Source organism: Ovis aries, chromosome 4 (genome assembly GCF_016772045.2).
Source record: "Ovis aries strain OAR_USU_Benz2616 breed Rambouillet chromosome 4, ARS-UI_Ramb_v3.0, whole genome shotgun sequence".
NCBI classification, from domain to species: Eukaryota; Metazoa; Chordata; class Mammalia; order Artiodactyla; family Bovidae; genus Ovis; species Ovis aries.
The window spans coordinates 119,775,226-119,798,671 of record NC_056057.1 but is presented as its reverse complement, the minus strand read 5'-3'; the positions used below and the strand labels follow the sequence as shown (position 1 = coordinate 119,798,671).

At 42.1% G+C, this 23,446-nt stretch overlaps 1 protein-coding gene across 11 annotated transcripts in view; it reads left to right on the top strand.

The window, feature by feature from the left end:
- The window catches only part of LMBR1 (limb development membrane protein 1), a 129,930-nt gene that overhangs the window by 87,545 nt on the left and 18,939 nt on the right, over positions 1 to 23,446 (top strand). For all 11 annotated transcript variants that reach the window (XM_027969067.2, XM_042249085.1, XM_060415231.1 and 8 more), the window contains 6 exons: positions 4,993 to 5,073; positions 7,278 to 7,354; positions 7,997 to 8,074; positions 11,098 to 11,171; positions 11,370 to 11,460; positions 12,617 to 12,683. In XM_027969067.2, the coding sequence (XP_027824868.1) occupies positions 4,993 to 5,073; positions 7,278 to 7,354; positions 7,997 to 8,074; positions 11,098 to 11,171; positions 11,370 to 11,460; positions 12,617 to 12,683 (468 nt within the window). The remainder of the gene's footprint in view (positions 1 to 4,992; positions 5,074 to 7,277; positions 7,355 to 7,996; positions 8,075 to 11,097; positions 11,172 to 11,369; positions 11,461 to 12,616; positions 12,684 to 23,446) is intronic.

Sequence of the window (23,446 nt, the reverse complement as noted above, 5' to 3'; positions counted from 1 at the left end):
AGGCACCGTGTCATCACAGCAGCGTGAGGAGTGAGCGAGGAGGCAGGCGGCCACAGAAGGGACCATGGCGCAGAAGCAGAGGGTGGACTGGCCCGAGGAAAGGCCCCCGAGCCCAGGAGAGCCGGCCGTCTCCAGCGGCTGGTTCTCCCCGGAGTCTGCAGAGGGCGCGGTCCTGCCCCGCCTCCGGAAGTGAGGGCAAGCGGTCTGTGCTGCTTCAAGTCACTGAGTTTATGGTAGTTTGTTACAGCGGCAGTGGAAAAATGATACAGTCCTTCTGAAAACGGAATCAGTCATCTGGTAGAATCCAGTGAGAGAAAGGAAAGTGCAGAGAGGAGGAAATGAGTAATGAAATAATAGACGTGGACTACAGAGCTGATAGAGCTCGTCTCAGTAACATCCAGAGGGAGGAAAAAACAGCTAGGAAAAAAGCACATAAATAATAGAAGAAATAGTCAATGAGCTGAGGAAAGCGTTGAGTGTGCATCAAAAAGGTCGCAGAGTCCTAGGTAAGATTATAGCAAGAAATTGAACAGGTCCAGTTATCCTGTTAGATTCGTGAATTCTAAGAATAATGATAATGATAATAAAGAAAGGTTTACTGGCTTTCACATAGAAGAGTCACTTACAAAGGAGAGAGAGAAAAGAATTAAACTCCCCATGTATCACCTGTTAAGGATTATTGAGTACTCTGGAGTCTTAAGGGTGCAGGGACTGTAGCAATTAAAATTTTATGCATTTCTAAAGATGTCATGTACCTATTAGGACAGAAAAAGGCATTCATTTATTTATTCATTTTAGAGTAGTATATTTAGTGACTAGGTACTATTCTAGTCATTAAGGATATGGTAGCTCCATACCAATGGAAGAATGTAGTAATAATCTTAAACTAAGTATTTTTAAAACCACCTCAGCACAAACCATGGTTTAGGAGGGGTGGGTGGAAAGCAGTGAGAGAATGGTTTCTAGAAAGCATTGTGAAATTTCACCTTGGTGGGGGATCAGTTACCTAGTAAGGTTTCCCTGTGGGGTTTTATGTTGAAACAAATATAAGTCTTAAGTCTGTGTGCTCAGAATGAGAAAGTAACCACTGAAGTGTCAAATTAACATGAGGGAAAAGAATAAACAGAAATTCCACTTGCTGGGGAAAGAAGAAATGATACGGAAACTAAAATAAACAGGAATCATGAAATCACGTGAAAGGGGGGAGGGCATCACTCTCGGTCACCAGCCAGCTTGTGGGCAGTGGGGCTGAGGGCCTGGGGGTCACTGATACACTGCTAGAACACCTGCCTTGCAGCCCGCTCTGTGTGCAAACTTCCAGTTTCATGAAACTGTCTCCTTATTTTTGAGGTGAGTTTTCAGACAAACACAGACCTAAAAGAAGGAGAACTTGAGCAGAGAAGGCCGCACAAATGTTTTGAAATTTAGTAGACCTGAGAGAATTTTAGAAGTGACTAATTCAGCAGACCCCAGGAAGCTGAATCCTACACCATCTGTCCTTGATTAATACCCCAACCCCTGAAAGTCCCCAAAGTGGCAGCAGCAGACACCTGCCAAAATGGGGCTGAATGGGACGAATTAAGACAAGGAGGACTGGCTGAGAAGCCTGCTCATGAAAGAGTTTGATCCCCCATCTCTCCCCTCTATCCAGGGTCTCAGAGCACTGCCTCTCCCTCACCCCAGCAGGAGAGGGAGTTATTTTCTGGAGAAGGGAAACCTGTGGCCTGGGCATGGGTCGAGGGAGTGGTGGATGGATGAGTTCTTACAGACTAAATGCCTGGGTGCCCGGCTCTTTTTGCTGGGACAGCTGAGCCCTAAAACCCTGAGAAGGAGATCAGAGGAGTCTTCTCTGGGGACTCCGTCTGTCCAGGAGAGCCTCCCAGGCTCCTAGCAGTTGGGTGCCCATGAAGAACCTGCTGGAGCACCCACCAGGAAGTCTTGTCGCAATTGCAGAGTTTCAAATCAGATTATCGTTTTAATGCTTCCTTCCTAAGTATGAACCAACAACTCCGACTCACCAGACTTAAGAGGAAGACTTCTCCCAGGAAAGCAGGAACCAAGACAAACACACAGTAAAGGATGCTGGGGGAGAACAGAGCACGCACAGCATAAGAACGCAGACAAGCAAACCTGTCGTCAGTGCTCTGTGAGAGACTGGGGCTGCGTCCACGAGAAAGGCCAGGATTCCGCAAAAATGGAGCCGCTGGCGAAAGAACGCGCTCCTTGAAAGTGAGAAATGGTGATATGTCTGAAGGATTGGAAGATAAAGAAGACAGGTCAAAATGGGCAGAAATAAGGTGGAGTTAGAATATCAGAGAACCAGTTCAGGACATCTAACATCCAACTAATAGGAATTCCAAGTGGGGAGAGCAGAGAAAATGAGATGGAGGAAATGACAAAATCAAGCAGATGTCCCAGTCCTAAAGGACAGGAACTCGGGGATTGAAAGTGCTCACCCAGGGCCCAGCCTGGGGCACAAGAGTGACTCCCGACACCTGGACAAGGGCCCACCTGTTCTCTGGGGGAAATGAGAAGCAGTTCACACTCAGGCCCAGCAGGAAAAAGAGCTTCACACCGCTCAGAGCTATCACTGGGAGCTGGCAGATGGTGGAGCAATGGCATCACAGTCCTGATGGATAAGTAGTTTTGACCTGGCTAATAAATAATAATGGAGAAGGCAATGGCACCCCACTCCAGTACTCTTGCCTGGAAAATCCCATGGACGGAGGAGCCTGGTAGGCTGCAGTCCATGGGGTTGCCAAGAGTCGGACATGACTGAGCGACTTTACTTTCACTTTTCGCTTTCATGCATTGGAGGAGGAAATGGCAACCCACTCCAGTGGTCTTGCCTGGAGAATCCCAGGGATGGGGGAGCCTGGTACGCTGCCATCTATGGGGTCGCACAGAGTCAGACACGACTGAAGCAACTTAGCAATAAATAATAATAAATCTGTAAACACTAAAGGAAAAGGCTCCCTTGCGATTTCTTGGTTTTCCTGCATTAACTATTGCTTGACGACTACAGAAGATGAGAATCTCAGTCTGTGTAAGTCACACGCCTTGTCATCCTCATTTATGTTTTTTAAATGAAAAACTAATTTATGTTTCACCAAATTTTAATATTGACTTGGATAGTTTCAAAAAAATTACCTCCCATTCATCTTTCTTTGCAAGCTGCTGGAGGAAATAAATACATTTGGGAGGAAAGTTTAGCTTTTAATTAGTGGTAAGTGCATAAAAAGCTAACCAAATGGAAAAAAAGGTTAATTCTGGGAGTAAAAAAGAATGTTTTGGAAGAAAAGAAAGCTAATGGTAGTATATTACATGGGTAAGCAGTGGATAAAATTTGGATTGTAATAATGTAGACATTGAATATTGAGCTAATCAAAATTATCAATATGATGTCTGAAAGGCGGAGATGAATATAAAGAAAAGCATTAAAGACAGTGCGGGTCATGATGTAATGATAAAAGGTGGGATTTGTGAGGGACATGCTACAGTTTTATAGGAGCCCCAAAATCTTAGCAAATACATAATGAAAAAAAATCTTAAAAATTGAGAAAAAGCTAATCAACCAAAGTACAGGTGTAGCGGGGGGTTGTTAGTTTGCTCATTTCAGAATTTAGTAAATAAAATAGAAATGAGTTTCCCAAGTGTTTCAGTGATAAAGAATCTACCTGCCAACGCAGGAGATGTGGGTGTAATCCCTGGGTTGGGAAGATCCCCTGGAGAAGGAAATGGCAACCTACTCCAGTATTCTTGCAGGGAAAATCCCATGGACAGAGGAGCCTGGCGGACTGCAGTCCATAAGGCTGCAAAGAGTCAGACACGACTGAGCGACTGAGCATGCACGCACAGAGCTGTACAAAGCGTTGGAGAAGCAGCAGAAAATACGAATAGGGCATGCACGTCAAAGGCACACCGGGGAAATATCATTTACCCTTCATCCTGGCGAAACTTCAAGAGTCACAGTATCCACTGCTGGGAAGACTGGAGAGCACAGATCTTCTTGATTATGATGGGTTACCTCCTGATGAACCCATCATAAGCTGAAAATCCCGAACCCACCAAACACAGTTGAGCCTGGCCTACCTAAAATGGGTGCTCAGAGCACTGTGCTTACCGCACTTATGTTAGCCTACAGTTGGGCCAAATCATCTGATGTCAGACGTGTTATGATGAAGTCTTGCTAGAAATATAAATCTTTATGATAATTTACTATAATCACAACATTTGAGGGGGAAGTAACCTTTAAATATCTTTTAAAACTGTAAATGCTCATATTGTTTGACTCTGCAGTCTAAATTTCGAGAATCTGTCCTACAGAAATAATAAAACCAGAATGTGCTGTATGTGCCTAGTAGAATGTTCATAGTGGCAAAAAAAAAGAGGAAAACCTGAATATTCATAAACAGAATAATTCTGGATAAAATTGACGTATGTCCATACTCAAATATTTATTCAGCTGTTAAGTTGGGCCTATTTGTCAGCATGGACATATCATTAACTAGGAAAGCAGGTGGTGAAATAATGTCTGATTTTCCCTATTCTTATAAAATATATAGTGAAGACTGTGAATGTGATGAGATACGTATCTGTGAGTATGTTCTTGCAGATGGAGAAAGCCTCACCCAAGCTGCGGGCAAATTGTCCCGTTCGGGTGGTGGGATGATGAGGAGGCAGTTTTGATCTTCTTTCACTCTTTATTACAAGCACTTGATACTTTTGTAATTAATTAAAAAGTTAATAATAGATCAAATAAGAGTTTTACCAGAGAAGACATTTTCTAGGAATCATGTAATGTTTAATCAGCAAGCACTTGGAAGTTTTTCGGGGTACAGAAGGGGATGTATGTTTCTGTGAATCACAGCAGCATTTGTTTTCATTATCAGTAATCAGGATTGGCAATGTGTTTTTTGTATTTTCATTAACTATGAAGGCTGCCTGTCTGGGCCCTGCCGTTCCACTTCTAAAATGTGCTTGCTTTCATAGGACTCTCTTCATCAGTGGAATATAATGTAACAGAGTTGGAACAAGAACTTGAAAATGTAAAGATTCTGAAGAAAAAATTAGGTATTGTACATTTTTTTCCTTTTTTCCTTGACTTATGTATTGGACTTTGTTTCTTATTAAAGACTTTACTGTAGTCTGTAATACTTTTAAAAGTTACGAAATCTCTGTGTTACAAGCTTTCAGTCTGCCTAAAACCATTAATGAAGAACGTCTTTTAGTTTCGAGGGAGGATGAGCATGGACTTACTTTGTTAGTCGCTGTTTTGTATGTGCACAAAATGAGTTTTCATAGATGCTGCTGCTCAGATACATCACTCCACTGTCTCTCACTTGTACTATTTCTGGTAAGCCATCTTCTGCTCCTCCTATCTTTGAGTGCCTTTTCCCCTTCGTATGTATCCTTCTTGAGATCTGGGGCATTTCAGAGTGTGTGGCTTGAGGCCTTCCATCCGCTTGGGCAGTTGCTGGTCATTGTCTCAGCAGGTACTGCAGCTGTCCCTGTCCTTTATATCCCCAGACCGCAGCTGCAGTGTGCTGGACCTTTTCACTCTACATTTGTCGTTTTCTCTCCTTTTTAATTTATGTGCTTTGGTCTGATATTTTCTACTGATCTGTCTTCCATTTCACTCTTTTCAGCCATGTTACAACTGTTGTCAGAACTATCTGTTGAACCCTGAACTTCAGTTACAGTGTTTTCCAGTTCTAGAATTTCCATTTGGTTATTTTTCTAGATTCGAATTGTGGCAGTTTCCATTTTGTCGCTTGTGCTGAGCGTATCAGTTATTAGTAGCTGCTGTAAAGCTGTTTTCTTCTGTGTCCAGCGTCAGGGTCTGCTGAAAGTCTGCTTCTCTTGCCTTCTTTTGCTCTGTCCTGCCTCCTGGTAGCACTTCTCGTCTAAAGCTGTAGAGACTCTGCATGATGCTTTGTTCTTATTGGGAGGATTTACTCTCACTTCTGGTTAGAGTTAGAGTAGGGGCAGTTAGAGTACGGACAGGTCATCTAGTCTGTCTGGGCTTAACGTCATCTGAGGCTGGGCTTCGGTCCTCGTGAGGGCCTGCCTGTTTCCGATCTGTCCTTCCTCCTTGGGCACAGCTTGTCCTTGGTCCAGCTGAAAGCCTGCTTGTCCTGCTGTTGACTCTGGCCGCGCCCCCTTCATGCAGTGTAAGCCTGACAGCGGCGGTGCTCGGCTTCTCTGCCTCCTGCTGCCGCCTTCGGTTCCCCTTCTCAGCCTCTGAGCCGCTGACGCCTCGAAGGGGAAGTAGCGGAGGGCGTTTGCTCCTTCCTTTCCCTGTGAGCACAGCCTCTCAAGTTCTGGCCGCCTTGGTAGCTCCCAGCCCTCCTGTGTCTCGCTGGCTCTGTTGAGCATGCTGGAAGCTTTGCCCTCAGCGTCTGTGTTATCCCTGAGCTTTGTGGTCTGCTTGGAAAGCGCTGTGCGAGGGAGCGTGGTGCGCACCGAGGCCCCCGTCGGCTCACCTGGCAGAGAATGGCCCTCAGCTTCCGTCATCATGGCAGCTCTCTGATCTCTTCACACACACTGCTTTTTAAAAAACTAAATGTGATCCAGCTTTTCCAGTTGTGGCATAAGGATTGGGGTGATACAAGGTAGACTGAGTCACTAGAGTTTTGCTTCCAGCCTTTAGGAAACCGGGAGTGTTTATCTTTAGGTGTGAGATTAGAGGGGCTTACCCATGTTACCTGGTACTCCAGATCTCTGCCAGTATGTCAGACTATCAGTATGTAGATATGTAAATTAAAAAAATACAGAGATCACTGTATTTTCAGGAGTAAGCTGTATATCCACAATATATTTCATTAATGTCTTGCAGCATTCCCTGGTGGTTCAGACAGTAAAGAATCTGCCTGCCGTGCGGGAGACCTGGGCTCGATCCCTGGGTTGGGAAGATCCCTCTAGAGAAGGGAACAGTAACCCCCTCCAGTATTCTGGCCTGGAGAATTCCATGGGCAGAGGAGCCTGGCGGGCTACAGTCCATGGAGCTGTAAAGAGTCGGACAAGACTGAGCGACTCTCACTTCACTTAGCAGTGTCAAGATTTGAGCATCATAGGACTGAGCTGTATTTAATGTAGCAAACTGGTTTTAAAAGTAGTTTGTGAAAGAAAATTCAAAACAATTTATGGCTTTAGGAAAATATTTATGTAAAAATAATACATACTGGTTGTAGCAGTAAGGAATGAAAATGTAAGTCTGGAGAGCGTTTTTAGAAATTGCTGAAACGTTCATTCTATTTTGTTTTTCCTTCGAATAGAGAGGCGCAAAAAGGCTTCAGCATGGGAGAGAAACTTGGTGTATCCTGCGGTTATGGTTCTTCTCCTCATTGAGACAGTAAGGGTTCATTTGCTGTTAAATAAAGCAAATTATTTTCTATTTACTTTAGCATTTGTGTATGGCAATTCTGCTAGCTAAATGTTTTCAGGTCAACTGATTTTCTGTCAACAGGCTTAAAATCCATGTATGCTGTTTTTTTTTGGTAAAAACTCAATAGAGCAAGAATTAAAATTAAGGGGAATTTTTAAAAAGTTCTCAAGATTTTCTGTTCCTCATAAAAGCAGGAAGTTCATTCTTTTGTTTCAATTGAAAATTAGGAAGAGACCTGGTGTTGCTGATGCCCGGCTCAAGCTCTGTGATAGGGCGTGAAGATTACTGCATTCGTTCTGATAACACTTTAACCATCTGTTAAGTATGTGCAGTTGGGGCTTTCTAGTTGGTGAAATTGGTTAATAAATGGACCTATGTTACTAGCTTTTGTCTTAAGCTTTGAGATTACAGTACTTTGCAGAATTTTTGAGAATTTATTCTGAAATTTTTATGGTCTCATTATTTCAGGTTTACTTGTAGAGTTTTGGTCTTTTCTGCTTTTCCTCTATTTTGAAGCAGACATTTGGTTGGTAACTGAGATTTTAATATATGTATATCGGCAAAATGTCTTTGAGATTCAGAACTGATGGCTTACTTTTTCTGTTGTAGTCCATTTCTGTCCTCTTGGTGGCTTGTAATATTCTTTGCCTGTTGGTCGATGAAACAGCGATGCCAAAGGGAACAAGGGTAAAGTAAAGCACTTACTGTCTTTCTTTTGATGAAGTATCCATGTGTGGCCTGAGTGTTCCAAACAGGCGGATGAAAGCACCTGCCTTCATGTATATATGCACTTCAAGCTGTATGAACTGCTTTATGCAAGAGCTTTCATAAACAGTGTTTATAAACTGTGTCCTTTGTTTCTGATTTCTTGTTGTAGATTGTCTGGGCCTTGTGTCAAGTATCAGTTTCCTTTTATACTTTTTATTAGAGTTTATCTTTGTTTTACTAACATTCATATTGTGATCCTTTATGAAAGTGTATGTTCTGTGAAATAGTGAAATAGACAGAGTCTATGTTGAGATGACTGGGTGGCATCATCGAGTCTATGGACATGGGTTTGAGTAAGCGCTGGGCGTTGGCGACAGACAGGGCGGCCTGCGTGCTGCAGTCCATGGGGTCGCAGAGAGTCGGACACGACTGAGCGACCGAACTGAACTGAAGGAGTTTATTAGATGGATTCATTGAGTTTGCAAAAGATCCAAATATGGTTGTAAGGACTCATGCTTCAGAAGAGTTAGACATTGTGTGAACTTGAATCAAAATGTCCAATTGCTGGAGGGAGTCATAGGTACATCTTTTCACAAATTGACTTAATTTTTTCTTTTTAAAAAATTAATGATTTTATTAAATTCCAGAAGTTAGTCTATTTATATATATTTTCCAGATGGAAAGTAGTTCCCACTAAATACTCATATAAGCCTTTCTTTTTCTAGGTGTCTTTATAAACCTTTGGATACTTAAAGTAGCCTTTACATTTTGACATTTTATTATCCTTTTTGAAGTTAGCACCTTTGCCATTTCCCTATAGAAATGACTGCAAAACTTTTCCAGACTTTTCATTCTTTGGGGGGAAAAAAAATTTCCTTAACCCTTTCTAGGATCTTCTGTCTGGTCTAAGAATTAAACTGAAATGAGACAGATTAACAGAAGAAAACTATTCAATTATGTGTATAAGGGAGCGCTGTAAGAATAATGAGACCCCAGGACAAGTTGGGCAACTGAGGCTTCTATTCCATCTTAGAGAGGAAGAGAGTAGGGGCTTGGGACTTCGGGGGGAATGAAGGCAGTTCTCCTGGAGATGGAGAAGCAGCTGTTTGGTAGACAACTGGACCCAGAACAGACTGTGGTCTCCAGGTCCTGCCAGGTTCCTGGGACCGCACGCAGCCCTGACCCTGGAGGGCCCGGCGATGGGCTTGTCGGGGACCAGGGCCTCTGTCCACACGCTTTCAGGCAGTTAAGGGGCGAAGCGGAAGCAGGCTAAAGTGAAGGCCGGCTGCCTTCTGTCCCTTAAAAACCGTCAGCCTGAAGTGACCCTTGCCGGAGAGACGCCTTTTGGGGCAGCAGACTTTGCTTCCCTGCACGCCACTCTCTGCACCACGTGACCCACTTTTGTCTCATAGAAGAAAGCCAGCGTTTATCTTAACTCCTTTCCTTCAGTCCAAGATGCAGAAGTGAATTCTTTGGGCAGTATTTTCAGTTTAACTCCCTGCCCCCAGCCCCTTCAGCGCCTGGTCACCTCTCGCTGCTGGAGCCTCCCAGCTTGCTCCGGGTTCCTGATCCACCAACTGACAGCAACAGGGAGCAGCCCTCTCCCACCTACAGCCTCGTCCTCGCCACTGTTTAGACACAGGTCCAGCGATTGAGCAGGGAGTCCTCTACTGTGTTGACCTCCGGCTTCTTTCTAACCCAGTTTCATGTAGTGCACACTGGGTAAGGGCCGAGCCCCACGGCACACTTTTGTACCATTCCCTTCGTGCATGGTGGACAGGGACACCCACATGGTAGGCTCTGTTTATGATTGTGTGATAAAATCAGAGCATCTGAATCCTGCCTGTAGGCCTTCTCTTGAGACAGAGAATGTTTCCAAGGTGTTTTCCATCCGAGTTAATAAGACTTCTATTAGCATTATTTATTTTTCTTCAAAAGATTGACAGAAGTTGACAAATTCTTTGTCCCTTACCTTATTTATGTATGAATTTTCAGTGAGTATTCTCACTTCTGTATGCCTAAATTAGGTTGTATAAATAATATGTATGTTATTTATTATTATTTTTTTCATTAGGCTGACTTTATATTCCTAATTATCCTTGTATATCTGTTACATGTCATTGAAGCTGATACCAGAATAGTAGTTCGTATTCAGAGAGTTTCTTTAATTAGTAAGCTTAGGAAAAAATTGTCCCTGCTTCAGTAGGAAATGATTTTTTGCCTTTCTGGCCTTTTAATAAATACTGCTTTTCTTGCTTGTTTTGTTAAGTTCCAGATAAAGGTGGATTTTGCGAATAGATATAATGTTTAGGAAGCAATGTGCAGCATTGCATTTGAAAAATCTGTGTTAATTAAATCCCTGAATTCCTTAGGGAGATGAAACTTTCAGGAGCAGTAACAGGATGCGTGCGTTCACTGTCTCCCGTTGCTTAGCTTACTCCTGACGAACTTTAACTGTACACTGTATATGTTGCCTCAGGGTTCAGACAATTACATGTTCTATTCTTACTGTACTATTATATTTAAAGATTTTTTTCCCCAAGAGTATTTAGGATTTAACAATAAACGCAGATAAAGGATCTACCTGCCAATGCAGGAGACTCAGGAGAGCGGGTTGAATCCCTGGTTCAGCAGGATCCCCTGGAGGAGGAAATGGCAGTCCACTCCAGTCTAGATCCTCATCTAGGAAATTCCATGGGGTCACAGAGAGTTGGACACACACGCACGCACACACACGTAATCATGTTATTTTGATAAGCGACTCAGATTATATTTGAGATGAAACAGAAATGTTTGAGCTTGTTAAGTGTTAACATGTGGCTGGTTTCTTTGGTGAATTCAGCCTCATGCCGTGTTTTATTCTCCTTTGAAAGTCTAGATGTTATCCCAGGGTATTAAACATTTCTAATTTCAACTGTCCTATATTTATGAAACAGCAGTTTTAGGGAAACCAAATGTAATAGTGTCACTGAATTCTGAAAAGTGTTTTTTCCCCCCTCCAGGGGCCTGGAATAGGAAATGCTTCTCTTTCTGCTTTTGGTTTTGTGGGAGCTGCACTTGAAATCATTTTGATTTTGTATCCTTTCTTTAACTGAAGTTCTGTCTGTTAACAAGTTTTCTGGGACAGTGGTAATTCACTAAGACACTTTCCTGGAAGAAAAACAAGTTAAGTCTTCCTCAAGCACTCCAGGTGGCATTCTGTTTTGTTTTCCTGTGGGCCTGTTGAGAACTCGAGGAAACGTTCTTTGGAGAGTTTTTTCCTTGATTCTCACAGCTATCTTATGGTGTCCTCTGTCGTCGGCTTCTACAGCCTCCGATTTTTTGGAAATTTTATTCCCAAGAAGGATGACACGACTATGACAAAGGTAAGGCACTTTTGGGTCTGAGGTGGCTGTGCCCCTCTTTTGCCTTCCAAGACAAACGGACTGTTTTATTTGGTGATTGCCCTGAATGGTTCATTTGCGGTTCTAGGTATTTGTTTGTAAGTTGCGTGAACACACACTGGAAGATTTTCAAAATGCTGAATGAGTGGGAAAAGGATGTGCTCTGTTTAATTTGGATGGTGTCCATTCACTTGTAAATGCAGAGAACCGCAGAGCTTGTTAACCAGCTATAGAAGGCTCCTGAAAGGACCCTTTTTTCCTGCAAAGAAAACGTATTGCTAATGAGTAACTTTGATTGGGCTGACTGTACTTCAGGGAGCTTGTTTGAAATCTGAAGAACTCAGTTGCTACAAGTAGTAGAGACAAAGTATTTCAAATTTGAATAATTAAAGCAAGACGGAAGAGTTCTGTTCAGAAACATTGTGTAGTCTGAGGCTAATTTGACTTTCTACAATATGTCATTGGCTTCTGAGTAACAAAGGCTGTTATCTTATATAGAGACTGCATTTGTAAAATATTCCCACAGGCTGACAATGAAGAATCACAGGAGCGGCTGGCTTCTTTTATCAGATTTTCCTTATTTTCAGCATATTCTAAAGGGGAGATGTTATTTTTACATGTCTTTATCTGTCTATTTAAAATGTTATAGCTTCTTGAGATATTTAGCATAATTAAACATAAGTACTAATCTGTGCTTTTGGCATCTTTTATTTATATGAAAGAGTAAGCATAGGATATATTGAAATAGAATTGCTAGAATTTAGGTGCTTTAGATTTCTAGTTTTTTGGCTTTAAATCTTAGTTTACATTAGAAGTAGATATTATATATCTTGAGCAGTAGTCTTGGCTTTAAAGGTGAATCTTTTTGAAATCAGCAACCTCTGTCAGTAATGTAAAATGCAGTTTTCTCTTTGTGTCAGGTACTGTAAATACCTTCTGGAACTTACCAATAGAACTTTAAATGCTTGAAGAAAAACTTTCTGGTTCTCTTTATTTTCTGTATTGAATAGTATCATTAAGGAGTTAGCAAAGTACCATAGGTAACTAGAATGTACAGTAAGTTGCCAGTATGTGAGTGGATTTTACTTAAGCGTGTACTGTGTAGCTGCCCAATATTCTTCCTGGTTTCTCATAACAGATCATTGGGAATTGTGTGTCAATCTTGGTTTTGAGCTCTGCGCTGCCTGTGATGTCAAGAACACTGGGTAAGTTTAAATGAGAACTTTTCACGTAAAGTCTGTACCTTTTCAAGTGTCTTTTCTAGACTTCTAAACTTTTCCCAAAAGATCACTCTTTGAAATATATTATTTCCTCCCACATTATTTTATATCTTTGCTTCTATAATTTATTTGTATATAGGGTTGTACCAAAACAAGCACTTTTATCAAATAAAGACCATTGATTGTTTTCAAATGCTTGGAAATATTCCTTTCCAAACAGTAGCCTTTATTTTTTTTCACTGACTGGTTAAACTTTTGAGTCCTCTAGTGAGGAAACTGTTAAGTTTTTGTTTTGAATAAAACAATGTTTAATGTCTAGAAAATATTAAACTAATTTTTTCCTACATGAAATGTTTTTAAAAACATATAATTTAGCATGTGGTTTAAAAAACTGATACTCTGTAGAATGTACTTTACGCTGCTTCCATGTCCGGGGCACAGGCTTGGAAGTGGTGAGATGTTTGAGAGAGCTGGCATGCCCGCACTGCCTTAAAGGGTATACTTTAGCTCCCTAGTTTTTACTTGCTGTCATTCATAGAGTTTTCTTAATTTTTCGATGTACAAGAATATTTTGGTCATCTTTTAAAAGTAAAACATTTCCACTTTGTCCTTGAAATAGTTGAATAAGTCTTCATTTGATGTTCTTTCGTAAAACACTGTAGCGGACTGTATTCTCAGTTATTGGCTAAATATTATTTCAGACAAAAGTTTCCACTAGGCAGTTCTGTTCCATTTTCTAGTCTTAAGATTTTGACTTGAGTATTCACAAATTGTTTTTTAAAATCCCATTATTCAACCTTAACAACTAGCTAATGACAAAAATTGCAAGTAACTTTGAATTGCTTTTGTTTTAGCTCTTATGTTGCCTCCATTATTTATTCAAAACTCATAGCTCTCAGGGACGCAGGCTGTGCCAAGAAAGTATAAGCGTCATAGTGATCTTCATGATTCTTACAGAGAATTCGGTATTTTAGTAAAAAGTGGAATCTAAGTGTAAGTGTAAAAGGGACTGCCTTTTCCAGACTGACGCAAAGCTCATTTACTTAGGAGGTCTTACTTCCTTTGTGTTTGCATTATAGGACTTGTTATTGCTTTGACATCTGCTTATCGTGTGCTAATCTTGAAAATGCCCAGAAATGCACTTTTGCAAGTTGATTTGTAGCTGCTGCCATTTGTGTTACGGAAGTCCAACAGTTTCTGTGATACAGCCAACCTCCCATTTTATCCTGTATGAAATTCACTGTGCACTCTTATTTAAGATTAATTGTTAATAGTAACATATACTGATTTTATGGAAGAAAATTACATGCTGAGTACCATTTTAATACAAAGAAAACAAATTAATGGCAAAATGTGCTTTTTGAAGATCAACACATTAAATTCCTGAGTAGTTTGCCATAGAGATAAATAAAAAGAAGAAAAAGAAAGATGGGACAATTAAAATGCAGCTAACAAACGCCTGGCCCCAGCTGTCCAAACAGGATTAATGGAGTGTATTAGGGTACAGTGAGTCATGTGGCGCTTTGCAAAATATCAACACACACTGCATTACATGTTATGCCCAGTGGCACTGAATAGCTGAAAAGAAATAAATACGTTAAACAGATTCATAGAGGCTTTTCACAGTATTGAAAAAGCACATTTCTAGACTAAAAGAGAAAGCTTCGTTTTAGTCTTATGGGAAATGCAGACTAGAGAGTCACTTTTCATTCCTCTATTAACCCTTCAGAATTGAGTCTTTGATTTTAAGAAGATAAAATATAGAGAATTGTCATGAATATTATCCTAGTGTATAACGGGATTTTGATTTACTAGCTGAAAAGCTTATAAGACTAGAATAGAGGATGTATTTAACAACCGAATTCCAAGCTGTGAAAGTTTTCGCTCTTTCTCATTGCCTCTCACAAGGGAGTCCTGACCTTGGGGTGCTCTCATTTGCTTCTGTGAATTCAGCCAGCATTCTCAGTTAAATAAGAAGCCAAGGAACAAGGGAAATTATCATTTACCTGTATGAGTGCTGTTTTTCTCTTATTTTAACCATTTTTAGTAATGATAACTTTAATTGTAAATTAGAAATATTTTGAATCCTATATAAATAATTCATTTGATGATATTTTTGCTTCAAAAATGAAAATATTTTTTAAACAGTGTGATTTGCCAATTGCTATTGCTGCGTCGTAAGTGTAAAATATAGCTTTAGAGTTGAATGCCTGGTGTGATACGACAGACTTATTACAGAATTCCTCTGAAATAGCTTCTTATGTTTAAATAGAGAAGATTTTGCGCTAATTTTAAAAATTGCCACTGAGTAGATTTTAGAAGCATATCACTTAACCACAGAGCATTAGGTTGTGAGGAGCGTTTTGGCCATGTCTTCTTAGCCAAATGAAATTAATAGAAAGAATAGTGCTTTGTCCATGGGAAACATGAAGGATCTGTGCTTGAGACTTTTGATTCGAACTCTTTAGAACCTTTTACAAGTGACGCCATGCCAGGGGATGTGATTTCTACAGTGCTGTTTTGCTGCCTATATATAGTGTGCAATTTTTGAAGACTCCAACATTTTTGAGGCTATGATGTCCATATTTTTAGTAATCAGTTTACTCTTTGATATAATGAACTCTCAAGATGATTAGAGATGGTTGACTAACAAAGTGAAAACAGAAGAGGGCCAAATCTAATAAATTACCTATAGATGTCCAGATTTTTCATAATAAAATATTTTAAAGGCAGCAGTGAATTTGAGAATAAATTTTGTGAGATTGCGGACATATTCTTTGTTATTCTTAATCAAGAAACAACTGAGGGATTGACAGTTTTTACCTTATTCTTTATTTGAAATCTCTTAACAGGAAAAGTTTTCTCAGATACAACCAATAGACTTTGAAATACTGTTACTAATTTCTATTATGAAATTATTTTTATAGTTATGGTTTCATCTCAAAATTCTGTAAATTTTAAGTTATTCAAGGCCCAAGCGCAGATATATATATATATATATATAAATTTATATGGATGCTTACTCTATTAAAACAAAAACCCCCGACTCATTCTTCCAAGTCAGCTGGAATCTGAATCTGTTTTTGGTATTTCCATGCATTTCTCATCTGGGTCCCCTCTAGCCTATCATTCTACAGGAGATGGAGTGGATTATTCTCTTTTGTTCCTTGATGGAGGGAGCATGTTTAGACGCTGGTCCTTCAAGGGAGAGGTCTTTATTTGGATTTTGTGAATGTACTACTAATCTTTACCCCAAGCTTTCCCTCCCCAGTGTGAATCAGAAAGAAATGATCCTTAGACATGACAAATGAGAACTCAAAAGTATAAATCATGGTATATATTCCTAATTATGACTTTCATGTAAAAGTAACTCTAAAGCCCTGTATTGAAAATTTCTTAGCAAAAACTTGCATATGACTTCATTATATTCTGTTATATCGAAGAGAGTAATGAATGAGTGGTGTGACTAACTTTTGATTGATTGCGAATGGTCTTATAACTGAGCAATAAACTTGTATGTCTAGTTAGGATTTTTAATAGTAAAGAGAGAGCATTCTGTGTCAAATGTCTGAAAGAATTCGGAGAGTCACTACTGCTCACTCCCTCAGCATTCTCGTTCCCAGCGTCCACATGTCACGCCCTTCTGAGGCTGTTCTTATTTCAGAGTCCCTCCTGCCTGAGAGAAGGTTGTGTTGGCCACACATTCTAAAGAATTTAGCCGGCTGTTGACATACATTCAAATCCCTTGAATTTTAATTTGATATAAAATATTTTTTCATATGAAGATCATTTCAGTTAGGATTATTCAGGTGGAAGATGGAAGGTGTAGTTTTTTAAATGTAAACCACAGTAAGGTTATAGTTTGCACTGAGAACCAAGACTCTCCCGACCTGGCTGAGAATACTTAAGAGCACACCTGTACATTGAGACCGAGGAACAGACTGTCTCCTCCTTTGTAGGAAGTTCTATTTTAAAATTAGTTTTTAATAAGTATGTACATGAGCAAATTCCACTTGTAAAGGATATTAAGAATTAGCTCTCAGGCTTGACTTCCGTGTGACCTCCACTTTTAATCCCAGTCCCCTCTTCAGAGTTTCCAAAACCAGTTTAATGTAGATGGTTATTTAAAATCTTTTTCTGGGCACACACACACAGAGACACAGCACTGTGTAGAAAATTGAAAATTCTCCCCTGGGTATTACTCTGTGTGACTCCTAACTTCAGTGTCCACCCAGTAGGAGTTAGAAGAAGAGAAGGTTTCGAACTCATTTCTTGTACCAGAATTCAGTCAGCTGAAAATGAATTTCAAACCAGAATGCGTACCTCTTCCTGCTCAGATCACCTGTGGCCTCCCAGTCGCCCAGCTGTGTGGGTTTTGCTGCTGTCTTAATTGTTCTGCCGCACTTGCGCTCTGTAAGCCCTCTTCTCAGATCTCCTCTCTCTTCATTTCTGGGCACCCCTTTTTTTCTCCTCCGGCCGTTCTTCGACTTTCTCATTGCCCATCAGCTTCACCCACACAGTTGCCCCCCGATCCGCTCCTCTAACCCGCCGCCCTCCCTGAGCTGGGGCAGGCGGCCGCAGCCCTGTCCTCCACGTGGCGTCCTGCAGCTCCTCACATGGCTCGTTCCCACAGCAGGACCCATCCACGCCTGTGCGCGCGTCTGCCCTCCCCGCTCCTTCCCTCCCGCCCTCACCCCCTCCTGCTCTTTCTCTCCCCACCCCTTGTCCTTCCCTTTTAGTCCTCAGGCACTTTCTATACAGCACACCAAACCAGAGGGTTGGGAGCTGGATACCTCTACCATCTTGTGACAACACCTAGCGGCACTGCCTGTTTTCATCTTGTTAATCGCTCTCACATCGGTGGTCCAGGGGTTAAGACTGTGCTTCTATTCAGGGGGCATGGGCTTGATCTCTGGTCAGGAACTAAGATCCCACATGTCACAGAGCACCAACAGAGAAAAAAAATTGTCTCACATTCACTCTGCCTTTCCACTTCCTTTACTAAAAGAAAAGTGAAAAGAATCAGACTTATTTATCAAGTAATCAAAGCAGAGAGTTGAGTGTATGAGTTTAGTTTAATGTTTCGTTGTGAAGGGTTGTTGATGAGCTGGGTTTTAAACGCACGTTCTTTTCTTTGAGGAGTGCAGAGCAAGAAGTGAAGCCCAAGCGGAAGCACCAGTGTGAGTCACTCAGTCGTGTCCAACTCTTTGTGACCCTGTGGACTGTAGCCGATGGGGCTCCTCTGTATGTGGGGTTCTCCAGGCAGGAATACTGGGCTGGGTTGCTATTTCCTTCTCCAAAGGGTCTTCCCAACCAAGGGATTAAGCCCACATCTGCTGCACTGAAGCAGATTCCTTACAGCTGCGCCACCTGGCAGGCCCTGAGAGCACCAGGGAAGAGCTCACTTTCCAGATGAGGACGTGGCACTGAGACCACTCTGGAGGCCCCCGGCTCGGGAGGCTTTCTCTAGGAAGAGAGTGCGTGGGTCTCTGTTGGAGATCTGAAACTTGCACTTGTTTTAAAATTAGCACTTTAGGTTTGTTCTTGGACTATGATTATAGTTCCCTTTCATTTAACTTTCAGTTTAGTTCAGTCTCTCAGTCGTGTCCGACTCTTTGCGACCCCATGAATCGCAGCACGCCAGGCCTCCCTGTCCATCACCAACTCCCGGAGTTCACTCAGACTCACGTCCATCAAGTCGGTGACGCCATCCAGCCATCTCATCCTCTGTCGTCCCCTTCTCCTCCTGCGCCCAATCCCTCCCAGCATCAGGGTCTTTTCCAATGAGTCAACTCTTCGCATGAGGTGGCCAAAGTACTGGAGTTTCAGCTTTCGCATCATTCCTTCCAAAGAAATCCCAGGGTTGATCTCCTTCAGAATGGACTGGTTGGATCTCCTTGCAGTCCAAGGGACTCTCAAGAGTCTTCTCCAACACCACAGTTTAAAAGCATCAATTCTTCAGCGCTCAGCCTTCTTCACAGTCCAGCTCTCACATCCATACGTGACTACCGGAAAAACCATAGCCTTGACTAGATGGACCTTTGTTGACAAAGTAATGTCTCTGCTTTTGAATATGCTATCTAGGTTGGTCATAACTTTTCTTCCAAGGAGTAAGCGTCTTTCAATTTCATGGCTGCAGTCACCATCTGAGGTGATTTTGGAGCCCCCCAAAACAAAGTCTGACACTGTTTCCACTGTTTCCCCTTCTATTTCCCGTGAAGTGACCAGACACCATGATATTCGTTTTCTGAATGTTGAGCTTTAAGCCAACTTTTTCACTTTCCTCCTTCACTTTCATCAAGAGGCTTTTAGCTCCTCTTCACTTTCTGCCATAAGGGTGGTGTCATCTGCATATCTGAGGTTATTGATATTTCTCCCGGCAATCTTGATTCCAGCTTGTACTTCTTCCAGTCCAGCGTTTCTCATGATGTACTCTGCATAGAAGTTAAATAAGCAGGGTGACAATATACAGCCTTGACGTACTCCTTTTCCTATTTGGAACCAGTCTGTTGTTCCATGTCCAGTTCTAACTGTTGCTTCCTGCCCTGCATACAGATTTCTCAAGAGGCAGGTCAGGTGGTCTGGTATTCCCATCTCTTTCAGAATTTTCCACAGTTTATTGTGATCCACATAGTCAAAGGCTTTGGTATAGTCAGTAAAGCAGAAATAGATATCTTTCTGGAACTCTCTTGCTTTTTCCATGATCCATCGGATGTTGGCAGTTTGATCTCTGGTTCCTCTGCCTTTTCTAAAACCAGCTTGAACATCAGGGAGTTCACGGTTCACGTACTGCTGAAGCCTGGCTTGGAGAATTTTGAGCATTACTTTACTAGCATGTGAGATCAGTGCAATTGTGTGGTAGTTTGAGCATTCTTTGCCATTGCCTTTCTTTGGGATTGGAATGAAAACTGACCTTTCCCAGTCCTGTGGCCAGTGCTGAGTTTTCCAAATTTGCTGGCATATTTAACTTTAGTTTGTATTAAAATTCACATACATTAGTTCATCTGGAATACTAAGTTAAATTGCCTTCACATTGGGACAAAATGCATTTGTAGTATATAAACAGTCATGACTAAAATTGATTTGATATTTACAAGCACACTTTCCCATCTCCAAGCCCACACTGGCTCGCATTGTTCCCACAACCCTCTCTCCAGCTTTGCTCTGCCTCTCCAAGTCTTGTCATTCTGTAAAGACAGGTCAGACCCTCTGTCACATGTGAAAGGTGTATCGGATTCTTGTTTCAGCCTTGTGTTACACTTGTTTTACCAAAATTAAAAAGAGAAAAAGGAATGAAGCATTGGACACATACTCCAGTGTGTTTGACCCTAGAATCCACTGTGCAGAGTGGAATAAGCCAGGCACAGAAGGCTGCATAGTCTGTGGCCCCTCTCACATGGGGCATCCAGAGTGGGAAAACCCGCAGAGACAGGGAGTGGGCCAGCCGTGGCCAGAGGTGAGGGGCAGTGGAGAGGGCTGGGGAGTGATAGGCATGTGCTGCAGCTAGGTCGAGATGGTGGCTAGCGCCTGTTCTCTTTACCCCTGGCTTGACTTGTAATCTCATCCCAAGGGTAAATTTTTTCTTAAATTTTTATTTGTTGATTTTTTTTAGCATAGCTGACATACAATACTAGTTTCAGATGTTCCACACAGTGATTTGATGCTTATGTACGTGATGCATCGGTCCCCGCGAGAAGCTTAGGGGGAGCATGTGTCGTGCAAAGTGCTGCTGACCATGTTCTCTGTGCAGTATATCAAGTCCCTGTGGCTTACTTATTTAATAACGAGAGGCTTGCACCCCTCATCCCCTTCACCTCTTTCACCCGCGCTCCCACTTGCCTCCCCTCAACCTGCTTGTCCTCCGTGTCTGTGCGTCTGCTTTCATTTCGGCTCGTCTTTAGTTTCTGCATAGAAGTGGGATCACATGGTGTTTGTGTCTCTCTGTCTGGCTCGTTTCATGCCACCTCTCCATCCATCCGTGTGCTGCAGGCGGCAGGCTTTCGGGGTTTTCTAGCGGCTGACTAGTGTCGCACTGCATGCACGTGACCATGCATGTGCTGCGCGTGCTACGCGTCCTTTGTCCATCCGCCAGCGCACACTGAGGTTACTTCCCTATCCTGGCTCTTGTAAACAGTGCTGCGGTGACCGTCGAGGTGCATGTATATTTTGAATTAGCGTTTTGCTACTCTAGCCTTCTTTTCATTTCTGTCTGCATGAAATACTGTTTTCCACCTCTTTTCTTTCAGTCTGTGTGTGCCTTTAGACCTGAATTCGTCTCTAGTGAGTAGCATATATATGGGCTTTGTAATTCTTCTTTTAGCCACCATGTGCCTTTTGATTAGAGCATTTAGCTCATTTATCTGTTTTAAAATAATTTTTTTATGGTACTTTTTTATTACCGGTTTAATTGTTTTCGGGTGTTTGGGTGGTTCTGTGTTTCTTCGTTTCTTCTCCTCCCTTGTGATTTGACGACTTTATTTAATGTTGTATTTGTATTTCCTTCTGTTTAGCCTTTGTGTGTTTTTCCTGTTTGCATGTTTGAGGCTGCTGTGACACTCACGCATAACAACCCTCTCCAATTTGAGCTGATGGCTGCATCAGGCTGAGCAGTCTCTAAAAGCACTGCGTCTTGCCCTCTTCTTCCTTACACTTGCGTGTTTCTGACATCACATTTTGTATCTTTCTATTTTGTGGATCACTTGACTATTCGTGGATGTTTTCACTACTTTTGTTTTTACCCTTTATACTGGCTTTATTGGAGCTTCCCAGGTGCTCAGTGGTAACAGGTCTGCTCGCCGGTGCAGGAGGTGTGGGCTCGATCCCTGGGTTGGGAAGATCTCCTGGAGGAGGAAGTGGGGACCCACTCTCATATTCTTTTTTTTTTTTTTTTAGTGTTTCACTTATCTAATTTGAAAAGAATAAGAAAATACCTGGTACTGGAAGGTATACCAGAGGGAGGGAGGGGATAGACATGAAGCAGGGTGTACATGTTTATAGAAGAGACTTTCTGGAAGAAAATCCAGCAATGTGTATTCAAAGTCTTAAAAATTTGCATACGTTTCACTTAGTAATTTCATTTTTAAGAATCTGTCCTAAAGAAATAATAAAAGTCCTTCAATGAAGTAAGAGAATCAATATCTTTATAAACTTGGCATGCTCAGTCGTGTCCAACTCTTTGTGACCCCATGGACTGTGGCCCACCAGACTCCTCTGTCCATGGGACTTTCCAAGCAATAGTACTGGAGTGGGCTGCCATTTCCTTCTCCACACTCTCGTATTCTTGCCTGGAAGATTCTGTACATGGAGGAGTCCGGTGGGCTGCAGTCCATGGGGCCACAGAGAGTCAGAGATGCCTGTGTGCGCGCCCGTGAGCTTTTTAGGCCACTGACCTGTTACCTTTATGTTTGCCTGTACCAGTGAGGCTTTTTTCTTTTATAACTTTCTGGTTTCTAGTTAATGGCTTTTTCTTTTCCCTGTAATGAAGTCCCTTGTTAAGCCAGTTTAGTGATGATGAACCAACTTTCTTAGCTTTTGCTTATCTGGGAAATTATTTCTTCTTCAGTTCTAATAATCTTGCTGGTTAGAGTATTCTCGGTTTTAAGTCTTTTCCCTGCAGTACTTTCAATATATTATACCAGGCTCTTCTGGCCTGTAAAGGTCATACTGAAAAGCCAGCTGAACTGTGGGGGTTCCCTTGAATGTGACTAGTTGTCTTTCTCTTGCTGCTTTTCAGAGCCTTTCTTTAATGTTTGATGTTTTAATAATAATGTGGCTTGGTTTAGGTCAGCTTGGGCTCATCCTATTGGGGCACATCCTCTGCCCCCTCCCCTCTCCCGTCCCAGCGTTTGCTCATGCTCTGACGGCTGGCCCAGCACCCCGTGCTCTGACGGCTGGCCCAGCACCCCTTGCTCTGACGGCTGGCCCAGCACCCCTCTTTCTCCTGCAGTGGAAATGTGTTCCTACTCCCAGTGCTTCGGAGGCTTCTGCCCTTAGATAATCTCCAACCTCTGTAAGGTGGCACAGCACGACCTTTATACCTAGCTCCACCTGTGTGTCCCACTTCAGCCTGGTTCAGGTTGTACCAGGGGTGCTCTTCAGATGTGTTGGGATAGGAAGCAAATACAGCTCTGTCCATTATGTCATTGAATGTGTTACTTTGTCTGTGGTGAATAATGTCATCACCACCTATTCCCTGGCATAACCTAACATGTCATTCGAGAGTCATCTCAGCCATTAACTCCACAAATAAAGTTTTCCTTGAACTTCTCCCCCTTTAAGCTCCCTCCTGCACACTCCCGTAACACTCCTCTCAGTCCTCTGCACATCTGCTGTGTCACTCATCACTGTGTTCTGACTGAAACTGTGGTCTCCTTAAGGAAAGTCGTGGTCAGGTGTGCCCAGTGTCTGCGCGCAGCGTCCAGGACGTGTGTGTGCAGCGAGGACCTCATGTGCTGTCGAGTTTTCCATTTTACTCAACTGCACAGGGACTTTAGTCGTGCTGAAGGGAATAAATGCCACACATACCTGCTTGTAACTCTTACAGTACTCTGTAGGGTTAGGAATATGATAGGAACTCAAAAATCCTGCAAAATGGGACTCATACCACAACAGCAAGTACAGAAATAAAGAATTTCTAATTAAATCTATTTGGCACAGCCAGACACTAATACACCCATGCACGGTTTGGAGGATATAGTGTGAAGCCCGTTAAATACATTTTAACAGCTTTATTGAAATAAATGAACTGA